Raw genomic sequence first — 16,832 nt, 5'->3', positions numbered from 1 at the left:
TATTCATTAGATACTAGTTCTTATTTATTAGATACTAGTACTTATTCATTAGTTACTAGTACTTATTATTAGATACTAGTACTTATTCATTAGATACTAGTACTTATTCATTAGATACTAGTACCTATTAAATAGATACTAGTACTTATTCATTAGATACTAGTATCTAATTAATAGGTACTAGTATCTAATGAATAAGTACTAGTATCTAATGAATAAGTACTAGTATCTACTGAATAAGTACTAGTATCTAATGAATAAGTACTAGAATCTATTTAATCGGTACTAGTATCTATTTAATAGGTACTAGTATCTAATGACTTAGTACTAGTGTTTATTGAATACATACTAGTATCTAGTAATAGTTACTAGTATCTAAAAAATAAGTACTAGTACCTAATAAATAACTACTAGTATCTAATATATATGTACTAGTCACAATTGGAATACATACTAGTCAGAACTGAATAGTTGATATCTGAATGACAGATCCCCATAGAAGTCAATGGCAAAAATGTTTATTTGTTACTAGTAACAAAAGAATAGTTACTAGTCACTATTGGAATAAGTACTAGTATCTAATAAGTACTAGTATCTATTTAATAGGTACTAGTATCTAATGAATAAGTACTAGTATCTAATAATAAGTACTAGTAACTAATGAATAAGTACTAGTATCTAATAAATAAGAACTAGTATCTAATGAATAAGTACTAGTATCTAATGAATAAGTACTAGTATCTATTTAATAGGTACTAGTATCTAATGAATAAGTACTAGTATCTAATGAATAAGTACTAGTATCTAATGAATAAGTACTAGTACCTAAAGAATAGGCACTAGTATCTAAAGAATAGGCACTAGTACCTAAAGAATAAGCACTAGTAGCTAATGAATAAGTACTAGTACTTAATGGAATAGATACTAGTATCTAAAAAATAAGTACTAGTAGCATTAAAATAGAGACTAGTCGGTTTAAATGATTAAATGTTAAAACGGCTTGCCATAGTCAAAACTCTAATTCAAGATATCTGTAATTACATTTTGACTAGCCATAGTACTTATTCATTAGATACTACCTTCCGTTTGAGAAACACCCCTGGTTTGTTGAGCTTTCAGCTCTGGTCAGGAGAGGCATCCTATTGGAGGTCAGGGAGGGTTGAAGCGAAGGGCACTATTGTAAGCTACCAGGAGATGGCAGTAATACACTAATCTGAAGTGCGATCTCCCAATAAACAGAAGAAGACGACTCAGAAAAGAAGGACTTGTGACAGCGGTGTGTGTGTGTAGCACGTCAATGTTCACTCATTGATGTTTATGATTTCGGGGCATGAAATAAGGTCTTAATGAGAGAAGCATGAGGACTGTGCTGAGGCTGAAGCGGCTAATGCCAGAAGGTGAGATGAGATTATTTTGCTCAAAGTGATACACTATAAATTAACGTGTTGAACACCAAAATATCTATAGTGATAAACGTTTCTTACTGTAGTGTGCTGCACTGTTATCATATGATCTCAGTCGCGTGCTTAGCTCTTCGAGTGTCACTCAAAATAAAACTTGAGGTCTAATCAAATAAATATTAAATACTATACATGCATACGGTATGCACATAGTCTACTGCTTACATTTTACGTGTAATAGTGTAAACAATACTGCTAATCCGAAACAGGGCTATATATATATATATATATATATATACATATATATATATATATATATATATATATATATATATATATATATATATACATGTATATATATATATATATATATATATATATACATTTCCAAGTGCATTATTTCCTTTTAAAATAATTAGATAAATGTATGACATGTCACTTCATTCTATAGAACATATTTAGTTTAAATTCATTTTCAGTACATTTAAATATAATACATATGAATTTATGATTTGGTATCTTAAAGGAGAACTCTGTAACTCTAGCGAACTCTAGTCACTTCTTCGCTGATTTTCCCTTTTGTTGTCGCATGTTTTCCCCACGAGCTCCCCCTACAGCTGTGGGGGGGCGTATATTTCACAACACAGTCGTAAAAAACTCACTTGCGGCGGCCTCCTCCCCCTCTCTACCGCTGCTCATGTGCGTTTGTTTTGATCGGAGCAAGCCAACTGTATCGCGTGGAGCTATGTCTACCGAGGTGAGTAATCTGGTAATACATCATACATGCGTGTGTGTTTATGTCGAATTGCCGTAAAGCAATTTGTGTTTCGCGCTCGTTCTCGTTCTAGTTCTCGCTTCTCACGAGACTTCCAATTTCACTTTGCCGGGACGGCAGTGCGCAAGTTGCAAGGTTGGTTTTCCTCCTGGGAACGCTGGGGGGAGCGGGGAAAGTCACCAATATCACCAGAACAGGTTGTTTAACCATCCAAATGATTTCTAGACAGTTTTATTAAGTTAAAAAAGTTACCAAGTTCTCCTTTAAACCCCCAAAATGTCAGGTGGCACAATAACAGGCTGAACGGGTCGGGGTCTTGAATCAGCCTGAAGGGGTTGTTATTTGCTAGAAAACAACCGCCTCGCAATACATTATCCCGCTTATTACATGGCTACCTACAAAATAAATAAATAATTTGACACAAATTGATTTAAAAGCGATTGTATTGCTTCCGCTAAAGAAAATAGTCCGTTCCGCGTCCATAGCAACGCGCTGTTTTTCATGGCAACAGTGTGTTATAGTTCGCAGCGGTCTGTTATCAAGACATAACAGACCGCATTCTACATTGGAATTCCGCCAAGCCATGTAATAAATATATAACAACAATGAGGTAATAATAATGGATTCAAATAAAGCATCAAAAGCAAGTAATAATCATGATTTTATTGGAAAACACCTTTAAAATACATAATGTAATAAACAATTTAAACATGATCAACTTGTGTACATGACGTATTATAACAAATGCCTGCAGAAGGCGCCAGCTGTGATTGTTGTTGTTACACCTTACAGCATGATCAAATATGCATTGATGTAATATATTGATGTATTCTCCTGTGTTGGCGTAGGTTTATAAATCTAGTGAAATACGTTGTGTTCCCAGATGAACATTATAAGCAAACCAGACTCACAGCATATGCAGATATGGAGTTTGTTAACCGAGCTGCTGAAACATGCTATAAATATGTAAATGATAACAGTGCAACACTTCGCTATGAAACACAAAGCACGTCAGACTTTATATGCGTTCCCAAATGCATGTTATTGGAAACCCAAAAAAGCAGCACATGCAGAGGCTGAGCTTGTGTGGAGCAGCATTTACTGTGAACGGAAACACTTAACCTGCACACGTTAATAATTACAGCATCTTGCTTCACTCTAAAACCCGCAGCGCGTATATCTATTTAAGTGAATCACAGCGTTTGTGATTTCACAATAGCACTATGCTATTATGATTTAAAATGGTGTAAAATACTGATATCATGAGACAGCTTTTCACCTCAACAAGAAATAATAACGATGCGCACCCATATTAGTTCATATATTTTGAGCTTTAATATTTGTATTGTGTGGTAACCATTTTATAAAAGCAATAAGGTGCTCGAAGCATGCTGTATTGGGAGTATTTTAGATATTTGAAAGAAGTCTCTTCTGCTCACCAAGGCTGCATTTATTTGATCAGAAAAATACAGTGAAACAGTAATATTGTGAAATATTATTACAGTTAAAGTTTTATTTTTTAATATAATTTAAAATATAATGTATTCATGTGATGGCAAAACTGCATTTTCACAAGCCATTACTCCAGTCTTCAATGTCACATAATCCTTCAGAAATAATTTGTAAGATGCTGATGTCGATTTTCTTTTTTTTTGCACAATTCAGTAAGCCTTTCTTACAAGATGTGCTTGTTAATTGTTTTTTGTTCTGCATAGAACAAAAGAGCTTCATAGTAATGATACAGTTCTGTCTGTTGTAGTGCTGTGGACCATGTGTGGAAACCGATCCTGCTCAAACTCTTCCATCCGGAGACTTGAGTCAAACACATCCATCCTTAAACATCTTATTTCCAAGATCATTGCCACAGGTCCAATCTCAGTAGCTGAGTATATGAGGGAGTCACTCACTAATCCAGTGTCGGTATGTATCATATCACAATCACTTTTTATACTGTGTTGTCTCATTACAATTAGGGCTGGGTAAAAATGTACCCAGAAAATCTTTTTCATAACCGATTCAATTCGGAGTATTGGTCCGATAATGATATGATATCTGTGCTGTTTTTTTTTCCTGATCATTGTAGAATATCTACCTTTGTGTGTGTAGAACTGATGATCACTATTTTCATGTGTTAAACACTATCCACTAAATACACACTACTTAATTATTGAGAAAAAAAACACACACACAAATGTATGTAAAATATGAACTTGGCTAGTGGTTAATGTAAAGCAGCAAAAGTGATTCTACAAAAAATCTTGGGTGCAATCTTGGGTAATTTTATGAAATTTATACATTTAGTTGGAAAAGATTATTATCTAGGTCCCTTCCCCTCCCCCATCAAATAAAATGTAGTCTAGTTGATAGTCTAATTGACTTCCCTGAATATGTATTGTGAATTTATTCATGTGAAAAGCGTTATACAAATAAATGCGAATTAAATTAATTATTCAATTCGCATTCGCATATTTGTATAGTGCTTTTCACAATACACATCGTTTCAAAGAAGCTTTACAGAAAATGCACGAGTCCACATTACAATTTAGAGTGATCTGTTATCAGATGTAGCCTAACTGTCTAAGTTATGTATTTCAGAAATGTACATATACAAATCACGGATTTAGCTAACAATGTATTTATTTAAACAATGTATTCATTTAAAGGTGCATTGTGTAATATTTAGGAGGATCTGTTGACAGAAATGCAATATCATATACTGTACATAACTATGTTTTCAGTGGTGTATAAAGACCTTTTTTTTATGAACCGTTTTTATTACCTTAGAATGAGCCATTTCTATCTACATACACCGTGGGTCCCCTTACATTGAAATGCGCCGACATGTTTCTACAGTGGCCCTAAACGGACAAACACGTTTCGTCACTAAGTTGTTCTATGTTGCAAGGAAGTCACTGAATAAAACACTGACACAATAATGAACAAGTTACAATAATATTCGCAATAACATATATTATTGAATAATTAAGTAAACCTAATTTCTTAATTAATCTTTGTAAAGAAACCTCATTGCCTAACTGGCTACTCTCTGCTGTCTCAGATGACGGACATCTTTTCCTGTTGGCGAATGTAACTACTGTTGGTTGCAATTCGCAACCTCACCACTAGATGCCGCTAAAATTACACAGTGCACCTTTAACGGTACGTTCACACGGGGCGTCAGCGTCAACGCTTCCCATTGACTTTGAATGGGTGACGTCAAGCGTTGCCGAAAAGAATTGTGGATCCGTCGGCGGCGCTTCACCGCGAGCAACGCCAGTGAAGCGCCGCAGACGGAAGCGTCAGCCAATCAGGATCGCTCTATGCAAATACAGTAGCCAGGCGGCAGCCAATCACGTTCATCACGTTCATCCTGTTCAAGAGCAGCAAACTGAGGATAAATTTTAAAATGGAGGAGAAACTAATTATTGCGGTGGGCAATCACCCGGTCCTTTATGACCAATCACTTTTTATGTACCACTTTTTATATACTTTTTATGTCCATGTTGAATGACAATGAAGCTTGTTGTTGAGTTCCTGTCTAATTTCATTGGCTGACGCTGCTATGACCATGGCGTCAGTGCCAAACTTCAGCCACGCCTTCCGTCAAGCGTTGACGCTGACGCCCCGTGTGAACGGGCAGAAACAATGAGCTCATTGAAGTAATGAATACTTGTTTATTAAAGCAACACCAACAACTTTTGCTCTCGGGGTCCCCCTACAGTTGGGAAACAGTATTGTCTTCTACTACTGTCGTAAAATCTGTCATGGTTACACCAGGGGATACACGTGCATTTGTTGACAAGCCGATATCCCCGAACTCTGCAGAAGGAGTTCTCACCTTGGGCAGACTGCAAGCCTGCATTGTGTGTGAAATGTCTTTATCCCAGGTACAATGGCATATTTCAGCATGTCATATGAATATAATTTCATGGGTTTTATTTTTTTCAATCGCCAAAAGATCGCGTAGCTCGTTTACAAGCCAGCGTCATTTAGGGCTGGTCCGAATACCATTTTTTGAGCTTCGAAGTTTCGGTAGTAATGAACATCGAATATTCGAAGCTTCGGAAAGAGGGGGCTGAACATATTCTTCTCTCTAATAAAGGCAGTATTCTCTGTGTGTCTGTCTGTCCGTTTGCATTTTGATTATTTAGAGAACCGTTCATCCAATCGACTTCACAAGGGGAGTGCGGTGTCGCATTTGGTGCAATATAGATAGAGAAGCGACGCATTCAGAATTAATAAACTTTTAATAAACTACAGAACAACGCGAGCGGGAAGCGTCGCACCTCACACGGGCAGGGCTTATATGCTCTGAGAACGGACACTGCATTAGTGATATTAAACACATCTTCCCCATGAACAACACAAAGTAAATACATTCGCACGTAACACACACACAGGTCTGTTAACTTAAGCAATACTTTTAATAAGGTAGTCTAATATTTTTCTGACTAACAAATTACTGACACAGTAAAGGGTAGATTTAAATAAAGAAAAAACGAAATTTAAATAAAGAAAACTAAATTTAAATAAAGAAAAACGAAATTTATTTAAATAAAAAAAAAACGAAATTTAAATAAAGAAAAAATGAAATTTAAATAAAGAAAAAACGAAATTTAAATAAAGAAAAACGAAATTAAGTTAAATTAAAAACGAGATTAATTTAGATTCATAATAACGGGTGAAAAACTTAATACATTTTGTTTCTATTATTCTATTTTCCACAATGTCAGAGCAACGCAGCTTGCCCAAAATACAAGCTCAGGCACGCACTTCTGTCCATACAAACTCCGCTGTTCTGTGCTCTAGCCAGAGAATACTCCCGTTGCAGGAACACTTTAGTAAGGCCAAGAAGCAGCAAATATATTTATTAAGTATACCGAGGTTGGGTTCCTTCAACTGTCCATCCTATTAAAAATGGCTAGACTATATAAGATAATTGTAAAAAAAAAAAAAAGAATATTGTATTTCGTCAGATTTTATAGTGTTGAATATATTCAAGCGTGATGCCAGGTGTGCAAAAAACAAAACAAAAAAACTTGCTTGCAAGAATGTAGCCTCTACCAAACTTGTACACGCCGTTTAGACATAGGCTTACTTCTGACTTTTTTTTTTGTCCGTTGCTGCTTTGGCCATGACAAAAACATATGCACGAAAGCCGGAAAACAAACACTGGTTGGCCTCTCACGTCCGAATTTGAGGAAGTGGTGGGGGAAGTGACATATGCCGTAAAACAGTCGAATTTTGTAGTTCTTTTTGTGCTCGGGTTACTACCCGAACCCCGAAGTTACGTAGTGCCAGTAAAAGCGATACAAACCCCGTCAGGCTATGGCAGACGTGTCATTCAACCTATTGTAAGTTGATGTACCATCACAAGGGTCTTGGAAATATATTATGAAGGTTGAAAAAATACATAGTGTTGCTTTAACAGATGATTAGGATATATAGACAAATGTAGCATTGGTGCATGTTGATTCAGAGTTAGCATCATCTGAAGTCTTCGCAGGAGTTCGAGTCTCTTCACAGGTGTAGATTTAAACTGGGAAAGTGAGTCTGAGCCCCGAACATTATCAGGAAGGCTATTTCAGAGGCAAATGTGAAAACGCTCTCCCTCCTTTAGTGGACTTCCGACTTAATTATGATAGGTACAACCAAAAGCCCAGAGCTTTGTGATCTTAAAGAGCGTGATGGATTCTAAGACGATCGAAGATCAGTTAAATACACAGGAGCTAAACCAGTGTAGAGTGTGTAACAGTGTAGAGATGATAAATCGGTGTTATATGATCATGCATTTTGGACTAATTATAGCTTGTTTATTGAGGATGAAGGACAACCAGCTAGTAATGCATTACAGTAATCAGCTTTCCTGTAGCTCAGTGGTAAGAGCATTGAATTAACAACGCAAGGTTGTGGGTTCGATCCTAGGGGATTGCACTATCTGCAGAAGCAAAGAGCATGCGGTCTGTACCACTGTATCTATCCCATCTTGTTCATATGTACAGAGTTCTAACAGTACACGAGTCATTGTAAACGCACCAAGAAAGCTTTGTTGCGGGTTCGACCTCCTTTCTCTTCTGCATAAGTCCACTGAATGAGAGCAACAGTGTCTGACACAAATGCAAAATGCTTGACAGTAAATGCCCCCCCCCCCCCCCCCCCCTCCTTATATAAGGATTATATAAATGTCAGTCTAAAACAATAAGCATTTATGCATTAATTTTAATCTACTCACCCACTTTTAGACATTACAAGCTAATTAGATAGTAATTGCTCTTTCGCCAAAAATCTAAATTCTGTTTTCTGTGTTTTCAGGGATATTATGTGAAAAATGACATGCTTGGAGCAGGTGGTGATTTTATTACATCACCAGAGCTCAGTCAGATTTTTGGTGAGGTAAGCATTGTTTTTAATATTAATTGAATATAAAACCAAACATTTATATAAAAAAAGTGTATATGTATATATGTGTGTGTGTGTGTGTATATATATGTATATATATGTATATGTGTGTGTGTGTGTATATATGTATGTGTGTGTATGTGTGTGTGTGTGTATATATATATATATATATATATATGGTCTTTCTTCCACAGCTGTTGGGTGTCTGGTGTGTCAGTGAGTGGATGGCTGCGGGGAAATCCAGTGTGTTCCAGTTAGTGGAGCTCGGACCAGGTAGAGGTTCATTGGCCAGTGACATCCTGAGGGTAAATACTCCAATGGATATTGTCTGGTAGGGAAAGGCACCATAAAATGCATTAATACTGGCACTTTTGGTAAATATGACAGGATGTGTAAAATTGCTTCTTGGTCTTTCATTCAAAACCTTCACAAATATCTAACTTTTAAATCCAAGTAAAATTGTGTGCCACAATGATTGCTTCTCCTATAATGCTTAATGATGTTGAAGAACACATAGCAAGGGATCTGAAAACATTCCTCCTTACAGAATCTCTCCAGGTTCTTAAGATTCAAAAACGAATCTAAATCATAAACTAAATCAAAACTCCATAAGAAACCTGTGGACTCTCCTCTTCAGTTTAGCCTACAGGTTTGATTTAGTTTTTTTTAAGTGCATCTTTTGTGATTTCTTAGCTGTCACTACACATGTGTTAAAAGTTCGTCTTTCAGACTTGAAATTGATCCATTGAGTTCTTTAAACCTTTTGTCAACCATGCAGTTTAGTGCACTAGTAGCAGCTCATCTGACTGTAGAGCACAGTCCCACTGAAAGCTCCAGTAATGTCTGGCAGTAAGTGTTCCTCATTAAGCATTCAATATGAATTGGAAAAAAATTATAAAATATGCGAACCAATGAAGTTCATTCTCGTGTTAGCAGCATGTTTGAGCTTCTGCAGGAACCAATGAGGTTCATTCTCGTGTTACGCAGCATATTTGAACTTCATCAAGAACCAATGAGGTTCATTCTTGTGTTACAAGTGTTATGAGCAAGTGTTGTGTTCTTATTTGCCAGGTTTTTAGTCAGTTAAAAGCTGTCCTGGGAGAGACTGATATCTCTGTTCATCTTGTGGAGGTCAGCCCAAAGTTAAGTCAACTTCAGGCTAAATGTCTAACTGGAGATCAGACGTGGACATGTAATGATGATCAGCTTGTTTACCGCAGTGGCACCACATTTACTGGCCTGCCTATAAACTGGTACCACAGGATAGAGGATGTCCCTAGGGGTACGGACGCATCAAACTGACTCGAACTCTCTCCTTGACAAGGTAATGATGCTTTCTTGTTGTAATCAAAGTATGTTTTCCTTTTGCCAGGTTTTAGTGTCTTCCTTGCCCATGAGTTTTTTGATGCTTTACCCATTCACAAGTTTCAGGTACAATCTTAGCATAAGTTAATTTTAAAATTTAAACATTAGCATTACATAAAAGGATTTTTTTTCTTTTAGAGAACAGAGAATGGCTGGCGGGAGGTGATGGTTGATATTGACCCTGAAAGTCCAGAAAAACTGAGATTTGTGGTTTCTCACAGACCCACACTGGCCTCCAGCATGCTTATACAGGTGAGTTCTCCATCCTTTTGAAATGCTTTCCAAAATAGTAAGGTTAAAAAGAAGTATAAAATATATAATAAAAAAGAGCAAATATGTACATTCCCACAACACTTTAACAACAATTAACTTTGCTCTGCCTCAAACGCCAGACTAAAAAGATGCGTCTTTGAGCAAGACTTAAATGCTTCCAGCCTGGGCGAGAGGGTTATATTATCCCTCTATGTGCTTGTCCAAAGTCTGGCAATAAATACTGTTGATATAAGAGGGAAACATCCTTTTTGCATATTTACACCATTTTAATGGTAATCCAACATTAATGCCTGTGTCTCTAAATAATATCAGATCAATTTTACTTTTTATGAAATGGAATGGTTAGTTCAAGTTGTCAAGAGGTAAAACCATAAAAAATTACTATTCGTGATTCAAAACTTAATTTAAAAAATACTTGGCATTTGTGTTTTGAAAAGATTTCTATGTTTCATCCTTTTATACATTTTGTTTGTCAGTGAACCCTGTCAATTTTTTTTTTTTTTTTTAGAAAGATGAAAACAGGCAGCATGTGGAAGTGTGTCCAGAAGGTGCAGTCATTGTCCAGAAACTGGCCAATCGGATTGCAGATGACGGAGGCGCAGCATTGATTGTAGACTATGGGCATGATGGAACAAAAACTGATACTTTCAGAGTAAGTGCCATGTGATAGTCATCTCTCTGAGGCTTTCTCTGATGTGGTCAGTGCTGGATAGTTGTAGTGTTCTTATCTTGTGGAAGCTTGTGAACAGGGCTGTGAAATGTATTAATTTGGACTAACATGGACTTTTTTAAAGGGATAGTTCGCCCTTTAAGACCTGAAGTTGTATGCAATCCTTACCAGCACTATAGTGCATACACACTGACCCACTCTGTGGTCACCTCCCTGGTCAGAGTTCTGGCCGCTGGAAGTTTTTCAAGAAAGTAGTCTCGGTTAGTTTCCGGGGCCTCAAAACTGTGCGTTTTTACGTGAAAAAATTATATGCGTTTCAAAGCTTGATTAATTTACATCACAAAAAACACTCCAGACAAAATTCATACCTCAGTTTTAATCGGCACTATTTTCTTTCCATTTCTATCAATCCGCGCTGCTGTCAACGTCAACAGTGCGCACGTTCCGATCAGCTGTTCCAGTGTTTACACAATCGAATGACAACAACGTAAAAAGTAGAAAATTAACAATGGTGCGAACTTGTAAATTCCCAGGTTGTGACCACAAGAATGTGCCGGGATCACCGTTCAGATTCCATTGTTTTCCTGTTTCGGATATAGCTATGAGACAGCTTTGGCTGGTTGCCATCGGCTATCTGACGTGTACGCAGACTGGTGCATAGATATATACACACTAGATGTCGCCTTGTCTACGGCAGTTCATTGGAACGAATGTCTTTAAGGCGACATCTAGTGTATATATCTATGCACCAGTCTGCGTACACGTCAGATCAGATCACTTGGACATGGCTGTGTATAAGTGGTAAAAACGATATAAATACTATTCGTTTTCTCACACAAACCGCTCGTTTCGTGTCTTAGGCCATCAATGTGTACTTACGATGGGGAATTGTTTAATTTGGACGACGGGGAATTGTTTTAATTTGGACTCTGTGCATGCTCTTTGAGACAGTGACCATAGACCTGCATTATATGACTGACAGACAAGAACGGTTTGACCTAAAAATATCAAAATTGAAACTACTGCGGAAAAAAAGACACCTACATCTTGGATGCCCTTGAGGTAAGCTAAAACATACCAAAAATTAATTTCAAAGTGAACTATCCCTTTAATCCTGATTCCTTAAATGAAAGCTATGCTTTGTTGTTTTGACAACCAAATGAATGACAGACACATATGGCTGCTGTCCCTTTAAGAGCTAGTGCACGGATCCTGTTTTCATTATACGGTCACGTGCGATTTATGCTTATTTAAGACATAACCGACTGTATTTGGAGGATACTCACCAAGACCGAAAATTGACACAATTTTCGCATGTTTTTTACTGTTAAAGCGATATAATCCACGAAAAACTACTTTTGTTACCCGCGAGCTGTTTGTGAGGCGGCTTTACTCTATGTAACTTATGTGTGCAGAGAAAAAAAACATCTCTCAGACGCAAGTAACGTTACCGAATAGTTTAACATCGCGTGAATGTTTAAACTGGTAAGACTTTAAAATACGTGCAAATGGTAAACTTTATTTACTCATGATGCAATGCTGGCAGATTATGCAAGTGACAATCCCGTCTATCCCGACTCCCGAAACGCGAGAGTGTATTATCGCCGCCTGCAGCGCTCTTAACGATTAACGTTACCTTGTTCAACCCATTTTGAGAGACGAGAGACAGAAGACGCAGCACCGCTGAATCACTCAACGCTGTTTGTGAAATTGAGTCTCGCAGACAGTTTTAAAATGACTGATTTGATTTTATAATCTGTGTGGATTAATTTACCAATACAACCTACATGCTAAAGTGAATCAATGTTTGCGGGAATTTCCCGCATTATAAGTGGGAGACCTGCGGGAATGATTAAAATTATGCACAATACGCGCAATCCCGCGCCGAAATTCGAGCCCTGGGCTTTCACATCCAAACACACGACATGATGACAACACTACAGTTCACCTTGTCTTCTCTCGTTGTGTATGCCTTTGGGTGGGTATTATGCTAATATTTCACATTGTGACAGTAATTTCTGGACTTCGATCGAGGTGTTTTAGGCAGGTCTGGATCAGTGTTCTCTGTTAGAATAAATCACTTTGTGGGAGACTATGAGCTGTGTAACTTTGCAAATCGTATACATGCACAAACAGATACATTACACACTAAAGGAAAACAGTAGAATACTTGAATGAACCTAATAAGCTTCATTTATCTTCGAGAAGAAGATCTAAGTAAACCCTTTAATTGTTTCTGCACTATTTGGTGTGATCCAATCCTGAGCAAATGAACTGTAGAATGGGACAGTGAGAACCATCTCAAATCAATGGGGTGTCTGTACTTCATTAACATACAGATCATGGCTCTTACAGGGGAGGTAAATTGCAACTGTATAAAAGTTTAGGATGTTCGGTGTTCATCCGGAAACCAAGGTGCTTCATGCACTTTGTCACCACTATGCTGCATACTTATTATTTGCTCAAATTTTTTCTCTCAAATTTCCTCAAGTACTTATTGATCTTGGTATGAATAAGTATGGATTTGTAATGACATTAGGGTTAATTTTTATGTCCCTCCCTCGCCAAATCTGGATGTACGTCATTGGTTACATTTAGCAAGTGCCTACAACTGTCTACAAGATCATTATTATTTACATGTTTTTTCTGCATGAATTTGTTGTTAACGTTTATGTTTGTGGCAGGGCTTTAAAGGCCATCACCTCCACAATGTCTTGGAAGCACCTGGCATGGCAGACTTGACAGCAGACGTGGACTTCAGTTACCTGAGGAGAATGACAGGGAATCAGGTGACCTGCTTGGGACCCGTCACACAAAGATCCTTCCTGAAGAACATGGGCATTGACTCGCGCCTGCAGGTGAGAATGACTGAAGTAATGTCTGTGTACTTCTTTCAAAAGCATCTTGAGCAATGTGACACACAATTATTATTTGTTTTGGCCATTGACCAACTGAAACTTGGTCTAAAGTCAATGGCACAAATTTTTGTTTTTTTATTTAAAGAGTGCGTTAGTAATAGGTGCCTATAGATATAGGTCCACAACACACGTACACTTTGTCTCGTAGATCGTCTGCGCGTTTTAACCTCGCGCACAAGCAGATCAGATTCCTCACTAGAGAAACAGTTTTCCTTCATGTAAAAAGCAAATCTGCCATGGCGCGAGCACAACTGCCTTTTATCAATCAATAAATTCCTCTTGAAACAAACTTTGTTGTATTATTTTAATGTAATACTGTGAAGCTGCTTTGATACAATCTGTATTGTGAAAAGCGCTGTACAAATAAACTTGACTTGACTTGACTTAAAGGGAATGGGAGACTCTGATTGGTTTATTGCACGTTATGCTCTAAACACACCCATTACTCATTAAGAGAATAGGGACAACCCTTTTAGAGCATGCGCCGGACGCACTGACCATTTTTCCCGTCGTTAAACTATCAAAAGTGGATTCGGTCACCCCATAAGTGCACTTGCGCTGTGTGCTTTAGACCATGCGCTTAGATTGTTAAAATAGGTGCCTGAGAGTGCATGAGTTAAAGGCCAGTAGAACCATTTAAAATTACTGTCGGGTACCTTTCAGAAGTTTGGGATCAGCAAGATTTTTTTTTAAAGAAATGAATACTTTTATTTAGAAAGGATGCAATAGATTTATCAAAAATGACAGTAAAGACAATGTTACAAAAAAACAGTTTTCTGTTAGGGCATGGGTTAGGGTTAGGATATAGGATATGTAAGTGTGTAGTATTTTGATAACTGACTCAAAACAATGAAATTTTTTCAGGGAGAACTGCTTTATCTCATGACCTTTGTATTTTCATGTTGTGTTTCAGGTCCTCCTGAGGAGCTGTCATGACCCGTCCACCAGAGCGCAGCTCATCAACAGCTACGACATGCTGATCAACCCTGAGAAGATGGGGCACAGGTTTCAGTTCTTCTCTGTGCTCGGCCGAGGTCGGCTGGCTCAAAGTCAAGGGAGTCAGAAGAACTTGACGCCGGTGCCCGTGGCGGGCTTTACTGAGCTGACTACGCAATGAAAAGACTGTAAATGAACAGCAACATCCATGTGTTCTGAATAACTACACAACTAGATGTAGAGCTTGGGCTATAGATGTATATTGGACTGCACTCGTTTTTATAGTATCAAGCACATTTCTCCCTTTGTGTCTGAAATCACCCCCTAAACCCACATTTACTGTTCTCTACTTCAGCCCACTACAAGTCCACCTAAAGGAGTGAATAAAAACGTGAGCAAAATCAAAGTTCGAAATCAAAGGCTGCATCATCGGACTTGCCAGTCGCATACATTATCGAGGCTGTCTCATTTCAGATAAGCCACCATTTTATTCCATAGTACGAAAGAAATTACAGTAATTTATGCCTTACAAGAAATAACAGTCATTTCTATAAAATTGCTTCTCTAAACGAAGACAGCTTCAATGACATGTGGGCGACATCTGGAGGTTATGAAACGCCAAAAGCCTGATACTCCAAAGGTTTGACGAAACTTGCACCACTCTATCAAGTGATAAACAAAGCATATGGTATCGTATACCATGATCTTACTAATACCACGTTTGAGTTCTGGATACATGCATAAACTATGGTAAACTTTCATAAGGGCAACTATAATGGAGAATTAAGGGTGACACTATGAAATTTTTTTTCCCTCTGTAAATATGCCCAGTTCTAATAAATTTTATTTGATGGAAGTTAATTCAATAATTAAGAGCCTGATGAAAGATCAATATCAATGATTCTGTCAAAATGAATCATAGCCCTAGTTAAATTAGGTGTTAACTTTTTACTCTTTTTCTTTTACTTACTTTTTTTTTTTTTTTTTTACTTAATAGAAATTTCTAAATCAAATGCACATTCTTACGTGATCGGTCCTCAACCTCATCCCTCGGAAAACGTTCACTATGAGCTATGTAATATCACTGGTCACAATGTTTAAGAATCATGTCATGAATCTTTTTATTTTCATATTAGTTCTGAAGTAACTGAATTTTTTCTAGTTGTTGTTATTATAAGGGAAACAAGTCAGTTTAGCTCATAGTAATTAAATTTGTGAAGAGAGACTATGGAATTAATATTCAGCAGTGGATTGAAGAACAAAGAACAGAGAAATTCATACAGGTTTGGAACAACATGAAGGTGAGTAAATGACAGAGTTTTCATTTTTGGGTGAACTATCCATTTAATGAGCTGTAGATAAACTCTTTGCAGTCAAGTCGATCTTGGCAAAGTTGAATGAAATCTCAGATTTGACAGTCTTGAAGGTAAAGGATTCTTTGGATGGCAAGAGGGAATATTTGATTTTTTTCTGTGCAGTCAAGCACCAAAGTGTGTCATCCTTGTTTTACACTAATTAGCATAGTGTCCGTATGGTCATGTGATTCTCAACTTTCATGATTTGGTGATGGATTTCATAATGGGGGTTATGATAAGTTCTAGCCAAAGTTCATTTAGGTCACTTTTCTTGAAATTAGTCTACAATCACAAACAAACACTTTCAGTATGCTTGTAAGTCATATTTTTATTTGTAATATTTAAAATCTTTTTTTTTTTTTTTATGATTTAAATTATGTAAGTTATTGTCCACAGGTTTAGACAACTTTGTTCCTGGAAGGCCACAGTCCTGCAGTTTTGTTCCTAAATAAACAATCCTGTCTGTAATTTTCAAGCAATCCTGAAGACAGAAATATTTTTTCGGTGTGTTTGATTAGGGAGAAAGTAAACTGTATGACTGTGGCCCTCCAGGACTGGAGTCACTCAACATCTGGTTTGTGCGTTTGCTGCAGGATAAAAGGTAATTTGGACCTTTGGAACATGTAAGGAGTAAGGAAGCATCTACGAGTCTTTCGTCATCTGTTTTAAATCTTGCTTTGGGCTCGTTCAGTGAATCTCTCTCTTCCTGTCTAATGCCACAGTATAGATAATTTACTCATC

The 16,832-nt window shown here is 37.2% G+C and overlaps 1 protein-coding gene across 1 annotated transcript; it reads left to right on the top strand.

Annotated features, from left to right (window-relative positions):
• The first annotated feature begins 1,222 nt into the window (after positions 1 to 1,222).
• ndufaf7 (NADH:ubiquinone oxidoreductase complex assembly factor 7) lies at positions 1,223 to 15,592 on the top strand. Its single transcript, XM_082148505.1, has 10 exons — positions 1,223 to 1,397; positions 3,935 to 4,095; positions 8,488 to 8,568; positions 8,769 to 8,879; positions 9,646 to 9,856; positions 9,947 to 10,005; positions 10,078 to 10,191; positions 10,721 to 10,864; positions 13,567 to 13,740; positions 14,714 to 15,592. The coding sequence occupies exons 1-10, from the start codon at positions 1,358 to 1,360 to the stop codon at positions 14,915 to 14,917; spliced, it is 1,299 nt and encodes a 432-aa protein (XP_082004631.1). The 5' UTR covers positions 1,223 to 1,357; the 3' UTR covers positions 14,918 to 15,592.
• The last annotated feature ends 1,240 nt before the right edge of the window (positions 15,593 to 16,832 follow it).

Source organism: Leuciscus leuciscus (assembly GCF_965113295.1).
Source record: "Leuciscus leuciscus genome assembly, chromosome: 19".
Taxonomy (NCBI): domain Eukaryota; kingdom Metazoa; phylum Chordata; class Actinopteri; order Cypriniformes; family Leuciscidae; genus Leuciscus; species Leuciscus leuciscus.
This window is presented reverse-complemented; position numbering and strand designations above follow the sequence as displayed.